Below are 20,470 nucleotides of genomic sequence, written 5' to 3'. Positions count from 1 at the left end.
ATTTTCATAAAGACAACACAATTGAGAAGGATATTAACTTGACATGGAGTCAGAATCCTGATAGTGGGCCATTATGTTCTGAGTTGAGAACTTTCGTAGGGAAGATATTTGTGTAACATCTAATAAGGAATGTCTTAATCACCTACTCTGGAAAGCCAAACTCCACCTGTCTTGGCTCCGTCCAAGCATGCCCCATGAGGGTGCTGATTCCTGGAGGAATTCCAGTTCTGTTCAGGAGCTGAAGATTGGCCAGCAGCTGGTCCCCACTGTTGTTGCAGAGTTCTAGGACATGACCAAGCTAGTTGCTGAAATCATAGCCATTCTTGGTAATGTGACACTGAATAAGAACATATGTTAAAACAATGAACATCTTTACACGAGAAATATCTACATATAATAATCACGAAAGCTAGTGTTTACAGACATCTTTTATGTACCAGGACCCTTTGTAAAGTGTTTTTAATCTAACTGCTTAAAATTTACCTATCATGACTATATTTTGATGACCATACCAAACACTACAGATGTATAAAGCAACCTATTAAGTGCACAAGGCATGTTAGTGCTATGGTCTCACAGGGATGCTGGACCCATGCATCAAGGCTGGAGGTTAGGATGAAGTTAGTCAGGTGGGATTGAATAGGGTACTCAGCTCCTAGAATGTTATGAGCTCTTGTTTAGATCTAGCCATGAGTGTGGGGTTTAAAGTATGGTACAAACTTCAAGCTCCCGCATAGGCAGCAACTTCAGCTGGAGAAGAACTGAAGGTGTCCCACCTGCAGTTTAGAACAGTTCTTCCATCTTTGGTTTCTTGTGACCAGATTAATTTGTTTCTCCACCACTCCTCTTTCTTTCCTACAGTTTCTCTTTCCTTCTCTCTCTCTCTCCTTTCTTTCTCTTCTCCTCTCTCCCTCTCTCCCTCCTTCCCTCTCTCTCCATCATGGGGTCAGCTTTTTTTTTAATTTTTTCTACAATTTATTTATTTTATATCCTGATTGTAGTCCCCTGTCTCATCTCCTCCCTATCCCACACCCCCCCTTCACCTAACTCCCACTAACTCCCACTGAAAAGGGGAGTTCTCCTCCCCTGCCATCTGAGCCCAGCTTATCAAGTCTCATCAGGACAAACTGGGTCCTCTTCCTCTGTGGCCTATCAAGAGTTCATGACAGAGGCAGCCTCTGCTCCTGTTACTCAGGGACCCACATGGAGATTGAGCTGCCTATTGGCTACATCTGAGAAGGGTCTAGGTCCTCTCTATTCATGGTTGTTGGTTGGTGCATTGGTCTCTGCAAGGCCCCCTGAGCTCAGATTTTTAGCTTTTTTGGTCTGCTTGTGGAGCTCCTTTATAGGGTCAGCTCTTAAGTAGTCATTCTTCTTTCTCATCCTTCCCAGTATGAAGATATTTATTTCCCAGTGTATCATACTCTTACATTCTTCCCAGTAGCAGCAGACCCCTATAGGCTTCACTGTGTACTCCTTTCGGAGACTGAGGCATCCAGGAAGGCATGCAGAGGGGTGAAGGAAAGCCCAAGGAGGAAGGGAAGAGTCTGAGAAAACTCTGTCCCTCTCACACAAACACTGATGTTCTGAAGTGCTCTTGGTATTGCCTAGATGCCAAGTATCACTGGGGACCCTTGTAACCTCCTTGCCAATGTATGGAGGATTCCTCAGCATGTGTCCTTTTAGAATATGTGCACCAGTAGGATCTTAGGCTTAGGTTTTCCTTTCTCATCTCTGTGTCCCTGTTCATTACCTCTTATACCATGGAGCATCTATGTGTTTCCTATCCCCTCTAGTGCTTCCTCAACCACCTATTCCTCCAACAGTTACCTTCTGGTCTGCAAGGCTGTTTCCTTTGGAGTGTTTCTGGATCAGGTATTTCTTGTTCTTTCAGGCAGCATTTTGAAAAAAAAAATTGCTCACTGTTTTCTCTGGCCTTTGATCTAGAACCTGCTTTATGGCTGAACACTTTCTTTTCTGCACTGCCGCCCTCCTCACTCCCTCTACCCTTCCCGCCTACACACACATTCCAACCCCAGCCATGAGGTAGAAAGCAGGGAGATCCAGTTGCAGTCTGTTCTTTCCACCACTTTGAGATGGTCATATCAGTGCTACAATGATGATACTTGACTTGAATTCCTTCCTTCCTCTCTTTTTTTTCTTTCTTTCCTTCTTTTTCCCCTGAGACAGGGTTTCTCTGTGTAGCATTGTCTGTCATGGACTCAATTCATAGATCAGTCAGGCCTTGAAACCACAGAGGTCTGCCTACTACCTACTTCTGCCTCACTGTGTGCTGTGATTACAGGCATGTACCACGGTGCCCAGTGAGTTGAATTTCTAAAACCACAAAGTACACTTGTATCAGTCCCCAGAACCATCTTTCTCATCAAGTAGGCTTTAATCAGGAAAGAAACAGAGCTGGCCAAAGACACACAGCTCTATGCACACTTATTTTCCCAAGGCAGCATTTTGAAAGCATTTGTAAAACCACCTCTGATTGCAGGTCATGAGAAAGACTGAGAGATAGCTTAACAAAATGCTGAGTACACTTTGTCTGCAGCTAGATCTGGATATACAAAGAGAGTTCAGGAAGCCACAGGAAATTCTTAGCATTGTGTACACTGAGTTAGGGTTGCAAGGCAGAGTCTTGGATATGGAATTCAGTGGTAGCACCTAGGTGGAAGGAAGATGGCATGCTTAATGATGGGGGTATGTTGCATGGGAGATAGGAGGGACATCTCCATTGTCATGGTCTCAGCCTGGTCAGCTTGTCAAAGACTGTGAGGCTGCTCCACCCCTCATCAACCCCCAACTTCTGCAGCAGCCTGTGTGTCATCAAAGCTGCCAGAACTGGAGACTCCACCAAGCCACTCCCCCTCTTGCATCTCCTCCCACTGCAAACCATAATCTTGCAGACAGACAATGAGGATAGGACAGCTATTCAGAAAAATCGCGTGGCTGGGGAGGCTCAGGGCATGTCCTGACTGCACCTGTAGGTTTTTCTTTCCTGAGGCTGCTGGGCACTGGCTGTGCTGCACCTGCTGCGGGCCAGAGCCTGCCTCTCAGCACATTCCTGGGACTTGGTGCAGGCCCTGGCCTGCTCCACATCCTGCTGCCCCATTCCACCTCCTGTGCCTTGTTCAACAGTCAGTTTAACAGGTCAGTTTGTTGTACCAGTCACTTGATGCTCTCTAATCATATACCCATGGAAGGAACAGAAAATCAACAGCCTTAGCTCTCCTGCTCCTCTCTCCCATTGATCCTCAGGAGGAAAGTTACCTAAGAAAACCATGTCTTTTGCTCAGCCTTTCCCATAATTGTTTGCCTTGTCCTTTTCTTCTGTATCTTTCTCCCTCTTCCTTTTACAACACAACCATCACTGGGCTTCCCATTCTTTGAAGGCAGGAAGAAATCTTTTTCACATGCTTTTTACATTTAGTATTGTCTGCAGTTGCAGTCACAGAGATGAGTACTTATTATGTGTAAGTTCAGAAATGATTTCAGGAACCTGAAAATAGGGAGACTGCCCACTTCCTGGTGTATAACAGTGTTCCAAGGCTTCTGGGCTATCTTCTACATGTAAATGACTAAAATCCAACATCAAGTAATTAGATGTCCACAGAGTGCAGTGGCTCCCATTTCACTTGATCAAATAATCAAGGCTACAGCAGTGAGACTAGAGTATAGGTTGGGATCCTTGTATTCACTAGCTTGTGTATACATTTATGTTTACTGTGTGGGTTTTTAGGTTTATATACTTTCATACAAATCATACATTGTATTTATTCCTCTGTATCATATACTCTGAAGCCAGCATAAAAAGCACATTTAATCATTATTGTCCTGTTTTGTTTTGTGGTAAGTGAGAATTAAACCTAAGGCCTCCTACATGCTAGAGAAGTGGTCTACCACTTAGCTACATCCTCAGTGACACACTAAAGTTTGAGTTTTAAAACTGTATTTAAGAGTAGTACTTTTAACTTCTTAGTGGCATATAGTAAAAAACATACCATAGTTTTTGTGTGTGCCAATTAGTTCACCAGCCTCTTGTTTTTGGCATCTCCAGATAGACTCCCTGTTACCCAGTGATTGGCCATAAAGGCATATTCCTTCTCCTTCAATAGAGGAGGCCAGCTTCTCTATTCTTTTCACAATCCAGCAACAGCCCACTTTATCTTCTCTTTTTGTGGTCTGTTGTCTGGCCTTGTATTCACCAAGGTGTTGACAGCTTGGTGACCACTGCATAGAGTTTATAACCTCTGGAAGCTTGGTAAGCCACAGGTGCAGCTTCAAGCCCAGGTTCCTATGGAAAATCTCAAGGTGTACTGATATAAGGAGAGGTGATGACTCCCAATGTGTGTGTATCTTAATGTGGCAGCAAACTGCAGCCTTGAGGGTAAATTTGAATATTTTTTTAGGAAGATAGAATACTCATTTATCACAGTTAGGAGGCATGAGGCTACAGGAGCAGATACTGATTCAGAGAATTCTTTAATGTTAGCATTAGATTAAGTCTAAATCTTGGCTATGTTCATTGCCAGTAGTAGACAAATATCAAATTTCTAATTTATCTTAAGCTCAGATACCTCACTCCATGGATGAAAGCAATCAATAATGTTAACACTACCTGTTAGTTGTGTGAAACTGATTAGATAATGTGGAATACTTAACTCCAAAGTGCTTATTGCATCTTTGTAGAAAGCACAGTTGAAGCTGTGGGTGATTCTAATTAATTTCTGGCTTTTTGCATATTTATGAGCAGTCGCTAAAAAACATTTTCCCAATGGTTTAAGTATTTTAATCTGTTCTATATTTCCCTGAAATGGTTCCTCCACAGAAGGTCTTAACTCCCAATACGACTTCTGTATTCTCCATTTTTAGCCTTGTGAACCATTCATTGTTCCAGACTCCATATCACACAGCTCCTAGCACCAGAGGCCTCAGAATCCCTCTGCTTGTGGACAGAAGATAGGAAGCTGCATCTCACTTTAAGGGGAAAGCAGACTGTATTTCACTCAGTTTACTCTAATACCTATTAAGCTCACAAGCCCCCTCACAGGGATCTGGGGGTCTGCCTGGCTAGGACCACATAACAGGGGCAGTGTGGAATGGAGCAGTTAGGTAGAAAATAAAAATATGCAAGATATATTGTCTTAAAAAGATAATATTTTCTTGATAAACTATGTAGGAGACAAGAGATACACAAAAAAGCTAAAAAATTACCAACTGCTGTTCAACGGTGCTGCCACTTAGCCAAAATATTTCAATATGATGCCTCATGAAATGAGCATACTTTCTGAAATGGTTTGGTAACTGAGTGATAACACAGGCTGGAAAATCTTTCCAGTGACTACCTGCCTAGCTCTAGCTGAAAAAGCATCATGACACAATAAACCACAAGTGTATTATTTTCAAACTGTAAATAATACACTGGAGGGTTATATATCTGGCTCTTTCATATTCTTTCCTCCTCCTTCTCCTCCTCTTCACCCCCCCCTGCTGTGCATTTCCCCAATTTCTTTTGGTAACACTTGATGAGAGCTGATTATTTTTTTTCTTTTTATTAATTACACTTTATTCACTTTGTATCCCCCCATAAACCCCTCACTCCTCCCCTCCCAATCCCACCCTCACACTCCCTTCTTCACGTATGCCCCTCCCCAAGTCCACTGATGGGGAGGTCCTCCTCTCCTTCCTTCTGATATTAGTCTATCAGATCTCATCAGGAGTGGCTGCATTGTCATCTTCTGTGGCCTGGTAAGGCTGTTCCTCCCTCAGTGAGAGGTGATCAAAGAGCAGGCCAATCAGATTATGTCAGAGGCAGTCCCTCTTCCCATTACTATGTAACCCACTTGGACACTAAACTGCCATGGGCTACATCTGTGCAGGGGTTCTAGGTTATCTCCATGCATGGTACTTGGTTGGAGTATGAGTCTCTGGAAAGACCCCTGTGTTCAAATTTCTGGTTCTTTTACTCTCCTTGTGGAGTTCCTGTCCTCTCCAGATCTTACTCTTTCCCACTTCTTACATAAGATTCCATGCACACTGCCCAACAGTTGGCTATAAGTCTCAGCATCTGCTTTGATAGCCTGCAGGACAGAGCCTTTCAGAGGCCCTCCGTGGCGGGTTTCTAGCTTGTTTCCTGTTTTCTTCTTCTTCTGATGTCCTTCCTCTTTGCCTTTTGGGATGGGTATTGAGCATTTTAGTATTTTAGTCAGGGTCCTCTCTCTTGATTAGTTTCTTTAGATGTACAGATTTTAGTAGGTTTATCCTATATTACATGTCTATATGAGTGAGGATATACCATGTGTGTTGAGAGCTGATATATATAGTATATAGTATATAGCAAGTGTTATGATGATTCCTGGGGTCTCACTGAAACCTCAGCTGTGAAACTTAGTTGCCAGGCTTATGTCATAGTTGATGTTAGTTTCTCTCTCCCTTTTTAAAAAAAATTTTTTTTTAAATTTTTTTATTCACTGTACATTCTTGTAACCCCATCCCCTCTTTCCCTCTCAGTCTTACTCCCTCTTACTCCCTCTTTCCCTCTCCTTTCTCTCTTCCTTCCCCCTTCTCTTTTCCTCGGGAAAGGGAAGCTGTCTTCCCCATCCAGCCCAATTCAGCAAGTTACATTAGAACTGAGCTTTTCCTCTTCCCCTGTGGTCTGGCAAGGCAGTCCTACTAGGAGAATGTGATAAAAATGCTGGCAAGTGAGTCCTTATCCAATGGAGTCCCCACTTTCCTTACTACAGGACCCACATGAGGCTTAAGCTGCCCATCTGCTACATCTTTGTAGGGGGCCTAGGTCCAGTTTATTCATGGTCCTTCGTTGATGTTTCAGTCTCAGAAGCACCTCTAAGCCCTGGTTGGTTGGCTTTGTTGTTTTTCTTGTGGAGCTCCTCTCAACTTCAGGTTTTTTTTCTCTTTGCTCCCACTATTCCACAAGAAGCCCTACACATCATTGTGAGTCTCTGCATCTGTTTTGAGAAGCTGATGGGTAGCACCTCTCAGAGGACAACTGTGTCAAGGTTTCTGTCTGCACACTTAGCAGAGTATTGTTCATAGTGTCAGGGGTTGGCACTCTCTGATAGGGTGGGTCTTTGGTTGGGCCAGGCATTGGCTGGGCATTCCCTCAATCTCTGCTCTATCTGCTCTGTCTTTATCCTTGCACATCTTGTAGGCAGGGTAAATTTTGGATCCAAGTTTTTGTGGGTGGGATAGTGTTCCCCTATCTCTCCTGGGAGACTAGTCTAGATAAAGAATGTCCTCTTCAGTCTCTATGGCCTCTGCTATCAGGAGTCTCTACTTGAGTCTCCCTCATATTCTTCCAAGAGTGTACCCTGTTAGGGCTCTAGCTTGTCACAGAGATATCCCCACTTTCAGTTTGTTTTTTCTCTACAGCCTTCCTGTCCTCTTACCCTTGCTCTCTTCATGATTTTAGTTTCTCTTATAAACATTTGGTTTAAACAGATGCTTCTGTATATATTGAAGGTGAGGGGTTATCATCATGAATCCATGACAACCAATGCCTGCTATGAGATCATCATTTACAGAAAAGATGAGAAGCCAGACCACATCAACCCTCACTGTATCACACAAAGTGGTAACTTAATTCATGTTGGATGACTTCATGGTGTGAGCAATTACAACCCTCATTTCCTACCTGTACTATCTTGTACCCAGAGATATCTGTGAGGAGGAATGTAGGGCTACCAGTTTTTGGTAGTGGTTTTCAAATCCTGTAGGTACCTAAAAGTACTTTTCTAAACAGAGTCTGTGCTGCTTGCAAGATAGCATGTGTTTATCCTAGAGGGGCCCAGAGTAGCTTTTCCTGGTTTTGGAGAACAGAACAAAAAAGGGACAGCAAAGCTTTAAGGATCCCACGGAAAGAATGATAACACAACCTTTACAGTTGCAAATGCTTTCCATTATCCAAGCTCAGTCACTCCAGGACAGGCAGGGGATTAACTGGCTCTGCTTTGGTAGAAAGTCAAACCAACCTGAGCAGCAAGTAATGATGGCTCAGGATAGGTGAGAAGGGGGAGAGATGGTCTTTCAAAGACCTCTGTGTGCTTAGATACGCATGGCATCAAGTGAGAAGATGTTTGCTGAAATCCCTGGAGTTGCCACTGAAACAAAATTAAGAGAATCATTAACTTTAAGATAGTAACAGAAAAAAAAAGTTTTATTCACATGGTGATAAGGAAAGAGGTTTGTGCTCCCATGCATATTGGGAATCTAATGGACAAGGCATATATGCCCTTTGAGTTATGTGCCAGCATCAACCAAAAGTGCACTGAATTTATTTAGGGTTTTTATTCACATTTTTAAGATCTAATAATGTTATGTCATAAGGAGGGTTATTCGCATAGAACACAATATAGAATCAATAAAAATTTAGATGCAGTATGTTTAGGTTTTGGTCTACTTGACACAAAGTAGTATCATCTGGAAAGAGAGAACTGGGCTTAGAAAAATGCTTCTATAAGATGGGCCTACAGGCAAGTTTGTGGGACTTTTTTTGGATTAATGACCATATGGGAGGGCCCAGTCCATGGTGGGCAGAATTACCCTTAAGGAGTTATTTCAGGGTGATATAAAAAAGCAGGCTGAACAAGCCAGTAAGCAGCATTCCTCTGTGGCTTCTGCTTCAGTTCCTGCCTCCAGGTTTCTGTCCTGCTTGACTCTTTGTTTGCCCTGACTTCCCTCAGTGATGAATGTTTACCTGGAAGTGTAATGTGAAATAAACCCTTTCTTTCCCAAGTTGATTTTTATCATCATTTTTATCAACAGTAGAAAGCAAACTAGGACATGAGGAGAAAAGCTATAGTGATAAAACAAATGATAGAAATCATCCATAGTTTTAAAGAGGAGGTGGAAAGTTTGCTCTTATCAGTGATGGGACTGGTGTTCTCCTAGCCCAGAAGCAGCTTTGTGAAGACTGCAGGATCACACCTGACTGAGGCATGTCGGATAAGCCTCCAGAGTGTTCACTGCTAGTCCTTATAATTTCAAATGCTAGAATAACTTAAAGGTACACAATGATCAGTGTCATGATGCTGCCCATGGCACTGACACATAGAAGGCAAGACAAGCCCGGATGCAGACAAACACTGGCCAATCTAAAAAGCATTCACAAGGTAACATCTGAAGGAGATGCCATTTCAATGCACTCACAGGAAAACCTGCACATGTGAAGAGGCCAGCGTAAATATGGCTCTGAAAACTGAAAAGACTCACCCGAATATTAATCATATATAATTTAGGTTTTTAGCTTTTTAGTTTTTTTTAAGCTTCTGAATTTTTTTTTTTTTTTTAGTGAACTACAATTATACCAGAAAATGTGATGCAAACTGAGCAAAGGCTCAATGTTGTGTTTTGTGAATATATACAAATGACCAACACTTTATAAAAAGTGTTCAATGAAATATAGGGAAATATAGGTCCAGACAACAATATGGTGTCACCTCCGCAATTTAAGCGGCTAATGCTCCAAAGACACACAAAAATAATACATGTTGGTGATTTATGGAAAAAAAATTCTTGTAACATTGGTGGAAATGTATATTAGAGAGGCCATCATGGGAAAAAAATGCAACAATGTGGAAATAGATCTACCAAACAAAATTAAACTATCACACATAGAGACAGCAGAATCTTGCATTCATTTCACAGCATTCACATGATAGAGATAAACAAGCATGACACAGCAACCTGTCTATCATTAGACAAACAGAAAAAAAAACATGATCATGATCTACGTCCATATATTTTACATACATTTGCAGCTTTTAAAATGGGATTTTATATAATTTGTTACACTGTGGATAAACTGGACATTATGAAGTAGAAAATACTATACACAGAAGATAATGAGAGCTGCAGAATCTCATTTTTAAAATGTGAATTTAAATCTGAGAATCTCACAGCTGCAGAAAGTAGGGTGGTGAGTGACTATGACCACCAGTAAGTGGAAAGGAGGGGATATTAGTCAAGGTATACCTGGTTTCAGTTATGCAATAGAAGATACAGTCGATAAAGCTGAAATTGACCATGAGTGCAGACTACATTCAAGCAAGACAGTTATGTGTTGACAGATATGTTACTTTAAATAATGATTACTTAGTCATATGCACACATCTATGTGGGGTACACCTTAATTACACATCATTTTGGCTGATATTTCTCAATAAAGCTAGAAATAGAAAGGATACTGTGTTTTATTATTTGTAACTGTAATAGAAAGAATACCCGTTTAAAGTCCCTTATATCAGTACAGTTAATTTCATAGAATTGCTTGTTCCATTTAGTAGTAACAGCCAATTGTTGTATACAACATAACCTTTGTGTAAAATTAATAATGCATATATAACAAATAAGGGGATTTACTTTTTCACATGTTCTCTAGAGATTGTATACATCAGGAGTAGGTACCATATTGTTACCCTTCTCAATTGCTCTCCTATATCAAGGAATAGAAGGGAGCTCACAGAGGCCTTAGGGGAGAGGGCTCCTTCAGTGTTACATGATGTCATCAGCTTGCCTCAGCAAGCAGGAACCATTATTATGCAATAACATGACCTGTGATAATGTGTTGTATATTGAACACCCACACAATGTGGAACCATGACATTCTGTTGCATATGGTGGTGGTAAAGGAACTACAGCAAAGTTAGAGTGGTGTGACACTAAAAGCTAGAGCATAGAGGGCCTTAGAATCTGTCTGCAATGCATAGGTTAAACATGCTCTCAGAGATGAACTGAAATCTGGGCTCATGGAACAGAGGCGACTTCTCTCTGCTCATGAACAGTGGGTAACTGTGCTGCAATTTTCTGTTTTTAATTCAATTTGAAATATTTATTGAGGGCCTGCCTATTGCATGCAAAAGGTTAACTGCTATGTGTGTGACAAAAATCTTTGCCCTCCAGTGCTTATGATCTAGTAAAATAAAGCCTCATGTAATAGAAAAAAAGCATATTAAATAGACTCCATTTGTCCTTCATCTTACGGTAGTCCTCAGTGCTTGTCGCGTTCTTATTCTTTTGGGACCATCTTCATCATATATTGCTTGGGACCATCTTCATCATATACTGCTATAAAGGAAAGTCTGTAGTTTCAGTAACATTTCAGTGTGTACTCAAACTCTTTCTGGTGTGAAGATTGTATCCATAAGTGATGACCACATAATTTGTCCATTACTTTGGTTTATGACAGGTATGTGTTTTAACAGAGTCCATATGGTAAAATAGCTTTAGCAATGTCAACCTCTCTTGCCAAACCCAGCATCTCTGAGGATGTACTGAACTAAAATACATACAAGTGAATTGAATCACACCACAGCATCTTCTGAGCTGAGAAGAACAGATGAACTTAATGTGGCTCCTTTTGTACTTAGTCAACACAATACATTTAGGAGTTCACATGTCATTAAAATCATGTGGATCTTTGAATACTTGGGCTTCAAATTCCAACTGGCTCTGTAAGATAAAGGTGCTGAACTTACTATAGACTTAAAAAGAGAGGCAGAACAAAAGTAAACACTCTGTTTCTCTAATGTCTGGAGAGACAAGAGTCACAGGGGAATGTGCATATGATGGCTATTCTTGATTACTAACTTGATTTTATTTGTGATTAACTAAAACATGCTGCTGGGTGAGAGATTTTTCTTGATTGAATAACTCGAAGTGGGAAAACTCACCTTAAATCTGGGCCACACATTTTGGTGGCAGCATGTATAAAAGACATGTAAGAAAAAAGCTTTTGCTCTTTGCCTGCTTGCCCTCAGTCTCCCTGGCCAGCAGATTCCTTTACTGGGATTAGAGTCTACTTCTTTGGGATCCCAAGAAATACTGAAGACCAGAGGAGATATCCAGGTTTGTGAGCCAAACTTTTGGACTTTTCATTAAGAGACAGTCATTATTAGAATAGTTGGACCACACCACTAGTTCACTAGTTGTAAGCCACTACAATAAATCTCAAACACACACACACACACACACACACACACACACACACACACACACAAAACTTTTTGATTCTATCAGTTCTCTTTCTCTAGAGTGCTTCTCAACCTTCCTAATGCTGTAACCCTTTAATATCCTTCCTAATGCTGTAACCCTTTAATAATACAATTCCTTATGTTGGGGTAACCCTCAACCACAAACTTACTTTTGCTGCTATGTCATAACAGGAATTTTTCTACTCTTATGAAATATCTCTGCTTTCTGATGGTCATGGGTGACCCCTGTGAGTCATTTGACCCCCAAAGGGTTGAACAAACAAAACAAAAAGCTCTAGAAAATTCTGACTAATACAATAGGCATTGCGAACTTTATGTGGTTTTGACTCTGAGATTGCTTTCCAGTAGCCTCCAAACCAGTGGAGGCCAGGAACAAGGAGTATAGTTCTAGTATAAGGAAGGCTTCAGTGGGGAAGCAACAACATTGAACTTTGGATGTTCAGGCACTCAGGCTCAACCAAGGACCCAAGGGCATACATAAGATTTATTAATTGGATGTTTGGAGATACAGGGTAATCTCCACAACAAAGTTCTAGGAGATGAGGAGTGATACTATCAGTGTTAAATTGGATATTTTTCTCTAGACATGTAGCTGTACAAGTAGAAGTGGCTATGAGTTTCATAGCCTTTCCATTGGCTTTTAAAAGATTTGTTTTTAAGTGTGTGTGTGCGTGATGTGTGTGTGTATGCTTCTGTATGCATGTGAGTGTGGGTGCCTGGAAAGATCAGAGACATCCAATCTCCCTGGAGCAGGAGTTACAGCCAGTTGTGGGTACTGGGAACGAAACTTCAGTCTTCTACAAGAGAAGCACATCCTCTGAACTGCTAAGTCACTTCTCCAGCTTTTTGTTTTGTTTCTAAAATAGGAAAATTAAAGTCTTTAGAGTTCTAGCAGGCAGGCTTCATTAGTTAGGGAATAACCTGAGAATGTTGGGAAGGTACAAAAAATATACATTCTGTTCTATTTTCCTTAAGCAGTCCCTGAACAGCGGAGGAAGACAGTCCCAGGAATTTCTACCAGTTGTCTCTGAGTCATTCCATTCATCTCCATCTATCCATGTTTTCTAGGTATCTACTCTGTGCACTAAATATATATGTTGTGCCAAAACAGTGTAAAATCTCTTCCCCGACCTCAGGAATTTCTCATTTATGTTTTGAGACAGCATGCATACAAATAAATACTGTGCAAAGAATAGTGTAAAGAGCAAAAGCAAGTTTGATTACAGAGATGAAAGAGTAAGAGGGCAACAGCTGCCTGTAAGGTGCAGGAAGTGCTGTGAGATTGAGTGATTTAGGGCACTGAGACATGTGAAAGGCTGGAGAAGAGATGGGAAGGACACAGCAGGTAAAAGAGCAGGAAGAAAAAAACATATAGTTGACTGCAAAGGCATGAGAGAACATTGATGTTTCTGGAAAGAGCATACACACTCTGCTTCCGGAGATTTCACTGGAGGGTGTGGACAAAGGTGGGGCAAGATGCAATTTGCATTTTCAAATACAGTGGATGTTGTAGGGGAAAGGCAGTAAGGACAAAAGAGAAGAGATAAAAAAGCTAATTGTTTAGACAAAACAGATGATGGGTCATATTTAAGGCTAAATGCTGAAGGAGTAGAGTAGGGCAGAGTTCCACAAAAAGCCAAACATGGCTCTCTGGTTATTGAAGTTGCTGGAAATAGGGCATCATTTGATGACACAAGGGAAACAAGGGAGATGCAAGCTTAGGAGAAACAAGGAATTTTCAGAAGATATGAGTAGACACCTGAGTTGGTAGCTGGTAATACAAACTAGAGGTCAAAGAATGGGGATATTCATAAATTGCATTACCAACCAGCTTAAATTCCAATTGCATCCTTATCATTTTCCAGACAAACCTGCTACTTCACCTCTAGCCAAATATATACAAGGTTCTTTTGTAAAACACTTCCTGCCCTCTCCTCCTTTCCTTCATCCCTCAATCCTCCATCCATTCCTCTCTCTGTTTTTTTTTTTGTACACATATTACTTCTTTTGCTTAGATTACTTTCCCATTTTTTACCTTCTGGTTTTTTTCTTTGAAACCTGCTTCTTTGGAAAAGCCATCGTGTCTTCCTGTGGTTTGGATGGTGTGGATATTCATTTTCCTGCCCATCGTTATACAGTACACAGCTCTCTATGGACAATGGCACCAGCTTAACTATCCTGGCACTTCACTAATTAGCTAAGTTAGCTTTGATAAAATACATAAATCCTTTGAGTTAAATTTCTCATTAATAAACAAGGTGATTTGAGTATCACTCTTATAACATTTCCTGGCACAGTGGAAGTGCCATGCAAGTAATTTAATATTATTATAATGATATGATACTTATGGCACTGTTGTGTAACAATTTTCCTGTTGTTTTTTGACCTCCAGTGTAGCCACTGAGCCTTTCCTCTAAGCTTCTGGCACAATTGGCCTCATTAATTTTTTTAACATGGATTAGTGCCTTTAGGAATGAAAAAAGTTATCAGTGAGATGTAACAGTGCCCTGAGACAAAGTGTTACTTTTTCTGTAGAGGCTCATATTTCTATGCTTATATTCTTCTGGCTATTATACACAGATGAGAAGTCTTACTTTGGCTGTTCCAAATCATGTTTTGGTTCAACAAAAGGAAAGTTGTTACCTTTGGATCAGGCAGGCATGGCCCAAAGGCTTCCAGCAGAAGAGTCTCTTCTCTCACAGACTTCTCATAGTCTGCAAAGGACAGCTTCCCATCATGGTCTTGGTCCTGAGAAGGGAGACGTCTGGGTCAGTCAGCACATGACACTCTTGCTGCAAATGCACTCTTTTGCACAGTCAGGTGTTAGCAGGAGAATGAGAGATTAGGTTGAAAAGTTGAAAAATAACTTTTGTAGTGTGTACATGGGTCAGTGGTATTGAGCATGGAATCAAGAGCCTGTGACATGTTAGGGAAGTGCTCTGTCACTGAGTCACCTACAGCCCAAAGAAAATATGTACTAACAAGTAAAAGTTAACTAAACAGAATACTTACAATCACCATAACCTAATTCTTATTTCTATACCATGCATTGTCTAAGGTTCAATAATAAAGTTCTAAATTACTCATATTTACCATTTTCTTAAGTGTAATTTCAACCAAATCTTTAATTCCTTCATCAGGGTCCTCCTCAGAGGGCTGTTTAAGAAGGCTGTTCTTCAGCATATGGAACATCTCCTCCTTTGAAATGAAGCCATCACCATTCAGATCAAACACTTCAAAGCAATCTAAAAGAAATTATATGCATATTATATGTACATATATGTGGTGACACACACACATATACATATATATGTCTAAACGTGAGATCATCACAAAGGTGGCATTTCTTTGACAACATATTCAGGGCAAAGGAATATCTTATTGTTGCATAATCTGGCTACAATCTTGATGCAAGTTGACTTTTATGGGGATGTTGGTGTATACTAAGGAAATATTCCCATTTCTTCCTCCATGTTTCTTTAAATGATTATGAAAAGACACACACCTAGGAGCACTAAGATAAGCATTGTTGACTAGAAACATGGAAAAGCATTATATGTTTACATTAAATTCATTAAACAAAGCATAACACCATTAAAAATTATTTAAGAACCAGACATTTAACTTGTGTTTTTGTTTAATGTTTGTTGTCAAGCAATGTGAACTATTTACTATATGAATGTATTGTTGTGTAGTTAGAATGTAATGTCACAACCTATGGTGCTTCTTTTCATGTCACTCATGTCTTAAATGTATTGATTTTTATTTTAATTAATATACTCCCATCCTTTATGGGCTTAAATTTGCTCCATAGAAAGTCCAATGAGGATTCAACTACCAACTAACCAACCAACCCACCAACCACCCAACCACCCAACCAACCAAGCTACCAAAGCCACCTTAGTTGTAGATTGGAAACACTGATTTAAAAACTTTTTCTATGATTATCATAAGTAAAACCTAAAAGGTCATCTTCAGGCTTACATTTCATTTTTTCTTCTAAAGACCCCCGAAGAAACAGTGATAATCCATAAATCCACTCTGATACACTGACACTGCCATCATTGTCTTTATCAAAACCCCGAAATACTAAAAAAAACAAAACAAACAAAAAAAAAAAACACACACAATGTAACATTTGTGTTAGATTTTAAAAACCCATAATCAAGCCTGACATCATTCTCCTTTTCACAGCTGTTTAAGAACCAAAGCCGGTGACCTCATTTGACAAAAAACTAAGATACATAACCTTTTAATTACATATTATACTTACTATACAGAAAACTTTTAATTAAATATTTAAATTTCTCCCTTTATGTTGTGGAAATAATGTTCTTAATATATAAAATATGGATAAAATAATAATAATAAACATGCATAATTGTTAGATATTTAAACTTCTTAAGAAAAAGCAATAATGTTTTTATTCCTCAGGACAAGTGATGGTGAGAGTATGTCTTAACTGTTATTGAGCTATCTTCTAGCATGTAAGGAAATTAAAATAGAAGCAAAACACTGTGGGACTACCCAACACAACTTTGTTATTTTCTAAACAACAAAAGGAAGAGGAGACTGCTTTCCTCTCCAGACATTTTAGAAAACTAAAATACATTCTAAAACTTGGGAATGTAGAATGGGAGATTCCTCCCAAGAACATCTCCAAACGTACAGCTTTGTTAATTATATTTGGATTTGGCAATTTGAATTTTATCTGTATCTTACCTCTGTCCATAATCATGTCATCTGTCATTCCAAATGTCACATGCAGGATGTTCCGAAATGCATTACGATCTAGTCCAATGGCTACCCCAGGCCTCTCTGCTACATCTCCCACCAAATTATAGAAGAGTGTTATAAGACAGTTCACTTCATACTTATTAACTGTAAAAGATCAAAATGGACACATAACAATAGTGCACTTTAAAATTTTAAGTTCTTACTCAGATATTGCGTTAATGAATTTATGTGTTCAAAAATCAAAGACATCTAATACTTGGTTGACACTTTCGAGAATACCATATTCTGAGTCGCAGCCTTAGAGCTAAAGGAAGATGGGGCCAAAGCCATCTGAGATAGCCACTAACAGAAGGCAAATGCTTCCTGCTTGTGCCATTGCATTCAGGATGAAAGATGGTATCACTCACATGTCCCAAATAACTGTGCTTTCAAATTATAAATTTCACAGTGCAGGAAGAGAGTAGTCACAGTAGAGTTGGTTCAGGCTGTTGCCAACAGCCAGCATTTGATGGAGGTGTTTATGATAGCTACAAACAAGAGTTTGCCTGGAAATTTAAGCTCCTAAATATCTTTGTAATCATTTTCATTTCATTTTAGGCTTAGTGAACTTATTAAGCAGAGTTTTTAAATCAGAATTACTTTATAATAAAGAAATTTTAAGCAAATTCTACTAATGAGCATGTTTTTGTTCCAAGTTGTTTGAACATTAACAAGAAACTATTCAAGATTACATCTACAGAAGGATTATTTTATTTATTTAAAACACGCACAAACAAACACACATGCATAAGCATGTTAAAGAGGAAGAGGAAGGACAGACAGATGAGAGAAAAAGAGAGATGAACTTAGAACACAGATTGACCTAGCACAGAGATAGATCTACTACACTAGGGAGATGGACCTAGCCCACAGGGATAGACCTAGCACACACATAAATGGAGCAAGTACATGGAGCTTTAACTCACACACAGAGATGGTCCTAGCTCACAGTGGAATGGACCTAGCATAGAGAGATGGACCTAGCACACAGAGAGATAGGCCTAGCTCCCAGAGATGGACCTAGTGCACACAGAGATGTACCTAGCACACAGGGGGATGGGTCTAGAACAGGGATTGTCCTAGCACAGTAATGGAGCTAGTGCAGAGATTGACCTAGCACACAGAGAAATGGACCTAGCCCAGAGACTGACCTAGCAAACAGAGAGAGGGCCCAAGCATACAGAGTGATGGACCTAGCACAGAAATGGCCCTAGCACAGAGATGGACCTAGCACACAGAGGGAAGGACCTAGCATAGAGAGATGGACTAGCACACACAGAGTTGGACCTAGCATACACTGAGTTGGACCTAACACACATAAGAGTTGGACCTAGCACACAGAGATGAACCTAGCAAACTGAGAGATGAAACTAGTACAGACATTGACCTTACACAGAGAGAGATGGGTTTAACATAGAGATGGACCTAGCACATAGAGAGGGAGCAAACACACACATACATAGAAACAGCACACAGAGATGGACCTAGCATACATAGATTGACCTAGCACAGAGATAGACCTAGCACACATAGAGATGGCTGTAGCACACAGAGATGGACCTAGCACATAGATGGACCATGCTCACAGATGAATGGATCTAGCACAGAGATATTGAGCAAGCACACAGAGAGAGGTACCTATCACACAGTGATGGACCTAGCACAGAGTTTGACCTAGCACACAGATTGACCTTGCAAACCCAGTTTTGGACCTAGCACAGAGATGAACCTAGCACACCAAGAGTTTCACCAGCAAAGAGATTGTCCTAGCACAGAGATGGATCTAGCACAGAAACGGACATAGAACACAGAGGGATTGACCTAGCACATAGAGATGGACATAGCACACATAGAGGTGGACCTAAGACACAGAAAGATAGATGTAGCTCACAGAAAGATGAAAGTAGCACACAGAGAATGACCTACCACACAGAAATGGACCTAGCACAAAGAGATGGATCAATCTCACAGGGAGGTGGACCTAGTGCACAGAGATGGACCTAGCACAAACAGAACTGGACCTAGCACATTGAAATAGACCTTGAGCACAGAGAGATGGACCTAGGACAGACATGGACCTAGCACAGAGATGCACCGACCACACAAATAAACTGACCTACCACAGAGATAGACCTAGCACACAGAGAAGAACCTAGCCCACAGAGAAATTGATCTAGTATACAGAGATGAAACTAGCACACAGAGATGGACCAAGGACACAAAGAGTTGGACCCAGCCTGCACAGTGTTGGACCTAACATACACAGAGCTGGACCTAGCACATAGTGATGACCTAGCAAGGTGATGGATCTAGCACAGAGAGATGGACCTAGCACAGAGAGATGCAGCTTGCACCGTGCTGGACCTAGCACACAGAGATGGAACTACCACAGAGATGTACCTAGAGGACAGAGAGATAGACCTAGCACACAGAGAGATGCACCTAGCACAGAGATGGACCTAACACAGAGGTGGACCTAGCACACAGAGTTGTGAACCTAGGGGCAGAGAACTCTTAGGCCCAGGACAAACCCCCTGAGATACCTTTCTGCTTCTTTCTTAGAAATGAATAAAAGTATATCTCTATAAGAAAGAACAGGGGTAATAGAATTAGACCTATGTCCCCTTGCTCTCCAAGAAAAGACCTGTCTCACAGGTATGCTTACTTATGTCCTCATCTCTCTCCAGGCTTTCTACAAACTGGAAGCTGCCCACAGGCTTGTGGGAGTAAAGCAAGATACCCTCCACCTATTTGTCCAAGCAGTTAATAAATCCTTTCTTCCTTTACCAATTCTTATTGTCCAATGTCTTTTGAAGTACAGTGAAACTGAAGAAGCATGTTTATGAACTAAGAGGGCGGCCACAAGAAGAGACATCATGGTTCCACTTACGTAATGTATGTACTCTTGTCAACATCACAGTGGCAGGATCTGGGGCTTACCATGGCTGTGGTGGTAAAGGAGAATTAGTGTTTAGTTGCTACAGGGTTTCTTGGGAAAGATGAAAGTTCTGGAGATTGATGATCATGACAGTGGTATGACAGTGTGATGTACAGAGCCCCGTTTTGTTTTAGTGCGAGATTAATAGATGCAATCCGAAAACACTTTTTACCACAGCATATTTTTGTAGCTATTTTATTTTATTATTTGTACTTAACTTAACTTCTAAGTATGCCTCATTTATAAGTTCAAGTACTGTAGGTATTTGTGCACAGGAAAACAAACATTGCATATATAGTGCAATATCTCTAAAAGTAGAACCCCAGAGATAAGAGAAGACTTCTGAACTGAATGCCAAAACCAGACATATAAAACAAGTAAAATGTTACTCTAATGATATAAAAATCACACACACATGAGCAAGCAAAGCTCTAAATTTAAGAACTGCTAGAGGCAGTTGCTGTGTTTTAATCTTAACAGAAATGTCACTTAAGTGACATTAGTTTAATTTATGACTGAGATCAAAAGTCATCTATAAGAAAAAGTTTCTCACTATGTTTTAAAACCTTTTTGCTACTTCATATATGAGCACTGTGTCTATATCACTGTTGTCCCATCTTCTTCCCTATTAACTCCTCCCCATCTCTTGACCTCCACTCCCTTCCAAATTAATGACTTTTTTTATTGTTCACACACACACACACACACACACACACACACACACACACACACACAC

General features: G+C 40.4%; 1 protein-coding gene across 2 annotated transcripts in view; it reads right to left on the bottom strand.

Moving 5' to 3' along the window:
* Positions 1-289: 289 nt before the first annotated feature.
* Positions 290-20,470, bottom strand: part of Clxn (calaxin) — a 22,753-nt gene continuing 2,572 nt past the window's right edge. Inside the window, exons 2-6 of one of the 2 annotated variants that reach the window (XM_055599193.1) lie at positions 16,743-16,901; positions 16,005-16,109; positions 15,114-15,265; positions 14,664-14,768; positions 290-337 (exon numbers count right to left, since the gene is read on the bottom strand). In XM_055599193.1, coding sequence (XP_055455168.1) covers positions 299-337; positions 14,664-14,768; positions 15,114-15,265; positions 16,005-16,109; positions 16,743-16,901 — 560 coding nt within the window. In that variant the 3' untranslated portion in view covers positions 290-298. Of the gene's footprint in view, positions 338-9,319; positions 11,479-14,663; positions 14,769-15,113; positions 15,266-16,004; positions 16,110-16,742; positions 16,902-20,470 lie in introns of those variants that run through there. The other variant, XM_055599192.1, reaches the window with a different exon arrangement.

Source organism: Psammomys obesus, unplaced genomic scaffold (assembly GCF_907164565.1).
Source record: "Psammomys obesus unplaced genomic scaffold, mPsaObe1.curated_primary_1811, whole genome shotgun sequence".
NCBI lineage: Eukaryota > Metazoa > Chordata > Mammalia > Rodentia > Muridae > Psammomys > Psammomys obesus.
The sequence above is the reverse complement of the archived record's forward strand: the minus strand, read 5'-3'. Positions and strand labels throughout refer to the sequence as shown.